At 36.0% G+C, this 5639-nt stretch overlaps 1 protein-coding gene across 1 annotated transcript in view; it reads right to left on the bottom strand.

Moving 5' to 3' along the window:
• LOC108525818 (transient receptor potential cation channel subfamily V member 5-like) overlaps positions 1–4308 on the bottom strand; it is a 24129-nt gene extending 19821 nt beyond the window's left edge. Inside the window, exon 1 of the mRNA XM_017866638.1 lies at positions 4177–4308. Within this exon, the coding sequence (XP_017722127.1) occupies positions 4177–4308 (132 nt within the window). The remainder of the gene's footprint in view (positions 1–4176) is intronic.
• Between the last annotated feature and the right edge of the window lie 1331 nt (positions 4309–5639).

The raw sequence follows: 5639 nt of genomic DNA, 5'->3' as shown, positions 1-5639 counted from the left end.
TATATATATATATATATATATATATATACACACACACATTTATTTTTAAGTATGTGTACATATATATAATCCTTTATATATAAATATATATAGGAATATATATATACCAATATATATATAAATATATATACATCTTTAAGAGTGTGTGTGTGTGTATATATAATTCTGTCCCTCTAGAGAACCCTGACTAATAGAGTTAGAGAGACACATGTCAGGGAGGGGCCTAGAATGCAATCCAGCATTCTCTTTAATGTTCTCTTTTAGTGAAAGAGTGTGCTATATTTCTAAGTTTAAAATTCAATTTAAGTACAATTTAAAATTTTTTCCTGAGATCTTCTATTTGATAATACTTTTATAATATACATTATAATGATATATGATTTTGGTATATTCCTTTTATTGTATACACAAGTATAATGGTACTTATTAGAAATGATAGTAAGAGAAGGGATATCTTCTCAATGACAGCCATGGATTGTAGATTTAGAATCTATATTCCAAACCACATATTTTAAACCTATTAGCCTGTGGCATATGGATGGCAGGCCCAGGTTTTTGTCATCAATTTATTGCAAGACAAAAACAGTGAGAGACACAAATAAAACATTCAAAAATTTGTGTTGAATTAATGAGTGACTGAATAACACAGTAGCTCTAAAGAGATAATCTGGTAGTGCTTCGCTTTGACTAAATTGACTTTGATAACCTTTCAGTGAAAGTCAAGGAAAACTTTTAAGTATTATAAAAGGGGTTTTCCGAATTGCTACCCCAAATCCTAAGAGTCATAATGACTAATATACTTTTCTCACCTGCTGAGCAAACTGCCTCACCTCTTTAATAATCTCAGTACAGTCAAATGCTACTGTTGCCAAGACAGGACTTTAAATTCTATAAATCTCGGATCCTTCCTTCTCAAATATATCTAAAACAAGACTCCGAAAATCAAGCAAATGCTGCCGAGACAATTACAACGTTGCTTTCCAATTCCTGACTGTTTTTAGAGGACAAATAATACTGGGAGCAAAATTCTGTCAATACTTAACTATGAAGTTACATGATAAGAACAAAGATGATAGGGAATTTGAGCCAATTTGGATAATTAACTTAAGAATTAAAAATACATTAATATGGCAACAATTGAGAAGATTTATAATACAGTATTAGCTTCTGTGCTGATGTCAGCACATGAGTAAACAACGAAAAATCAAACGCTAATTATCAGTCCTCAGAAAGGAAGTGAGAGAACTGATGTGTCAGAATCAACTTCCAAGAATAAAAATGGCTCACATTTATTAAATGTTGTTTGCATGATCTGAGCCCTGCTCTCAGAACTGTATGACACCAATCCTTTAATCTTCTAAACAACTCTTTGAGGCACCTACAGCTCTTACTTTTCGTTCTTTTTGTTGTTATGGATGAGGAATGGACAGAAGTGGTAATTGTCAGAGTCAGGACTGGAACCCTAACATTCCAGTTCCAGTGTCTATGATCTTTACCACCTGATAAAAATAAACACAATTTCAAAAAAAACCTGTTTTGAAGAACATGTTTCCTAGAAGTTCCTTCACTTGTCTTTTCGGAAAAGATAAATGAAACATTTTCAGCTCCATTTAGCTTCCAGAAAATACTGTCATATTTTCAAACCCCTCCTCCTTTTGTTATGACATTGTTTTTCCATTACTGAAAAGCAATCCTACTCAGCATTCATTTTCCCTCCAGAATAGTGTTAAATCATTAGATCTATTGTTAATAAGATCCCACCTGAAACTAAAATATTTAAGGTACAAATGTGTACAATAGGCTAGCGAATAAACTGCTGTGATCCCATGACTCGGTAAGATGCTTCACAGTTTCAGTAATATCTGTGGCATTGTATTACTTGTGGGAATTATTTTCTACTATGCTGTAAATATATCTGGAAATTATTCCTGTGTTATGGGTTGTCAGTTTAGGGAGAGAACTGGTAAATGAAAGCAGGAGTGTAATGGATCAGGCTATGATTTTCAAAATACAAAAAAAAAAAAAAAAAAAGAAAAAAGAAGAAGAATTTAATAGAATAAACTTCACTTGTCTTAGCTCTCTTTGAATAGTAGAATTTCAATTGTGTTAATAGTCTTGTAATAAAAACCAATGAGAATCTTTATGCTTTTCTCAAGTCTTCTCAGACAGGCTGCTTGACCAAATGAGCTGAATAATCTCTTCCTTTTCCTCTTTGGTTTAACCAAGAAAAAAACAACATATGGGCTTACGAGCTTGACACGATGTCTTAAAATTTGAACTTTGATAATTCTAGGCTTTATGCCAAGCCCAGCCTTAGCTGTCCCATAGAGGTAAGATGTGCCATTTACTGATTCAGATGAATTATTTGCCTTTCTACTAACAAGACTATAAATCTTGAAAAGGTGACATGACTCTGGCATCTCCCAGCTGTAGTCAATAATAACCTTCACCTGCAGGCTCAGTTCAGCCAAATTCCTAAGCACTTTTGAACTTACGATCAGCAACAGCTTTGGCATATGTATCCTACCTCATGTCTCTTCTTTTAGCTAGATTTGTACATTCAGACTTTAGTTTCTGGATTGAGTGCTCCATTGCCCCTCTGGGATGAAACTCATTCATTGACCTCTGGACTGCTTGACTTAACCCCTAAGGGTCATATGACCTTTGCCACTTTGACTTCCTGCTTTCAACGCTTCTGGTCTCTTGATTTTGTGTGACCGGCTTAAGCTTCCAGAATAATGAACATGAATGCCTTTGCTCTGATATTTTTAGCCATGTCTCTTATCCACATAATCCTTGGTCATATAAGGTATAGCAATCTCTACGTAAATAAAGAGCCTGAATCTGTATTTGATGTTTGACTGCTAACTGCTTTCAAGATTCCTCACTACCCTTTCTCTTGTATTCCACATCTGAGCAAGCTCATGAGAAAACCCACCTTGTGTCCTTTCTGGTGACAGTGGAAAAATCAAGCCCACAAGTCCCAAATAATGCATGGGAACCCTCACCTCAGCCTCATCCCCTCACCACCCTAAAGCCCCAAGCCAGTCTCCCTTCCCTGATTTTTCAAGCCATGCTTAGACCAGCTTGGGAGCCCATCCTGTTCCCTGAAAAGCCTCATTATTCAGATAATGAACCTCTCTTACATACTTGGTGTGTATGTAATATCACTAGAATTGATATCTGAGCCAAGTTTTTGGGAAGAGTTCATTCTGGTCTTTTGAGTGACTAAAAATACCTTTAATTCTTCTTATATCCTCTCTCAGTCTTTTACTTATCTATACAGCCAGTCCTTGAATAATATGAATTTGTTCAAAGTCATTTTGTTATAACATTCATGAGAAAAAAAGCAGATTCCTGGCTGGGGACACTGTCTTTGAGGAGCTTGCACATTCTCCCTATGTCTGTGTAGGTTTTTGGGGGATACTCCAGTTTCCTTCCACATCCCAAAGATGTGCACATTAGGGTAATTGGCATCTTTGCATTGTCCCAGTGTGAGTGTGTGTGGGTGTGTGAGTGACTCCACCTGTGATGGAATGGCATCCCTGTCCAAGGTTGGTACTCTCTTTGTGACCTGGGCTGCTGGGATAGGCTGTGCCTACCTGACTCTGAACTGAAATAAATAGGTTGAAAAATGAAAGAATGAATAAATAAAAATTATTCCAAAATAAAAATGTATAAAGTATATGGTAATCATACAAATGCACAACAACACATAATACAGTACCAAAGCACTCAGTGAGTCATATCTTTTACTATTTGTTTCTGAACTGCGTGGTGTTAGGAGGTGTTCCTTACAATTTTCTCTTTGCAAACATTTATTCCTTGATTTAACCCACCCCCACTACAACTACTATCCCTCACTGATTCACCACAAATTGGGTACATAGTTATTAATTTACTTATTTTTTTAAATTGCTGAAATGTATGTATATGTCACATTTATTTCAACGTTTAGTATTAGATGTGATATATCTCTTTTAATTAGAAGTTTGGTGATGGTTTTGTGAAGAGAAGTATGCCATAAGAACTTAATTCTTGTTTACATAAATTCGTTTATGGTGCAATTGATTTCATATATGCTGTTTCACTGAAGTCACAGTTCCAAAGGAACGATTTATTATGTGAATTGAGTATTTAACATACTTCTCCGGTTTGATTCCTTTTGATACTGACCTTATTTATAAGTGCTTTCTGCAGTTTCTTCTGGAACAAGAATGTAGTTCCACCTACTTCCTCATCTTCTTCATGGCCTTTTTTCTCTCCCTCCTTATGTTCTCTGAATCCTAGCTCTGCCTGAGAACGCATCTTCCTCTATTGCACCGACCAATGGAAAATGTTCATTTTGTCAAACCGGCCATCAATAGTTTCACCTGACTTTCAGGATTCCTATCGTGTATCACAGGTGTTATCTCCCACACAAAAACTCTATACTGTATACCATAGTGTTTTGTGTCTGGTTTTGAGTTTCATTCTTTATCCTGGACACACTGTAAATCTAGGAGACAGCCACAATTACAAACAAGATTCATCCAACTAACCAGTTCACTATCCCTAGACTTCCTCCACTTAGTGACTTTGATTTATGTCCCACATAATTATCCTCTACCTACACCATTACCTGGATCTTATTTTCAGGCACGAGTGTATCATAATAGAAAATTTAACATCCAGCGACACACACTCTGACCACTGAGTCTTGTTATTCCAAGGCTCACATACTCATATCCATTAAACTTTTAAATTAAAGTATTGAGGCCACCAAGCACTGATCTCTCATTTCTTCTACTTTCGTACTGGAAGCCCACCCAACAAGTGAATAACTATTAATGTTAGTTAATACGAAACAAATAGTTACTGGACACTTCCTTAATTCACCTAGGAAATAAAGTAATAATGCATAGTATTTTTCAGCTTTCCTCTCTTTTGTTTGATTCCCCTCTTTGTTACTTTATACTAATTCCAGACAACAAGATTCCTTTCCCTGTCCTTAGCCAGCATCTGACTCTACCAATACCTCTGACCTCATCAGTTCCTGACTCCTCTGGGATCTTGTTCCATCAGTGCCCTAATCCCTAGCTCCTCTGTCTTCAACCTCTTTCTCTAGTCAAACAGCCCTCTCCTCAGCCTATAAATATCAGAAGCCCTAAATAGCTGGAATCGCTGTACCCTCAAGCTATTATCCTTCTCTCCCAAGCCATTCTAATGCATGGTTTTCAACAGTCATCTGCAGCGGCTATGGTCTGTTTTATCACGTCCTTCCTCAATGAATTTTCAGAATCTACTAAAATTGTTGTTACATACGTCACCAATAGCCTTAATTACTGAATATTAATGGATCTTTCTATTTTCTTCTATCATCTTTACTCTGTATTTAATTTGCCAAGGCCTTCCTTTTGAAATGCTTCATCCTTTTTAATTTTGTGACATCTTTCTCTTCTGCTTAAAGACATTTTTCTGTCTCTTCCATGAGCTTCTCTTCCTCTGTTCTCATTCAGTATGCTTTCTCAAACTTAAGATACCCAATTGCATAGTTTTATGCTAATCATACTTACGCATATTGCTCAAGCTACCTTAAAAACTTACTTCAAATGTTCCTGGATCCCTTCACCTGAATGTTCAATTGCTATATATTGATA

The sequence above is a fragment of the Rhinopithecus bieti genome, unplaced genomic scaffold (assembly GCF_001698545.2).
Source record: "Rhinopithecus bieti isolate Rb0 unplaced genomic scaffold, ASM169854v2 scaffold_1599, whole genome shotgun sequence".
Lineage (NCBI taxonomy): Eukaryota > Metazoa > Chordata > Mammalia > Primates > Cercopithecidae > Rhinopithecus > Rhinopithecus bieti.
This window is presented reverse-complemented; position numbering and strand designations above follow the sequence as displayed.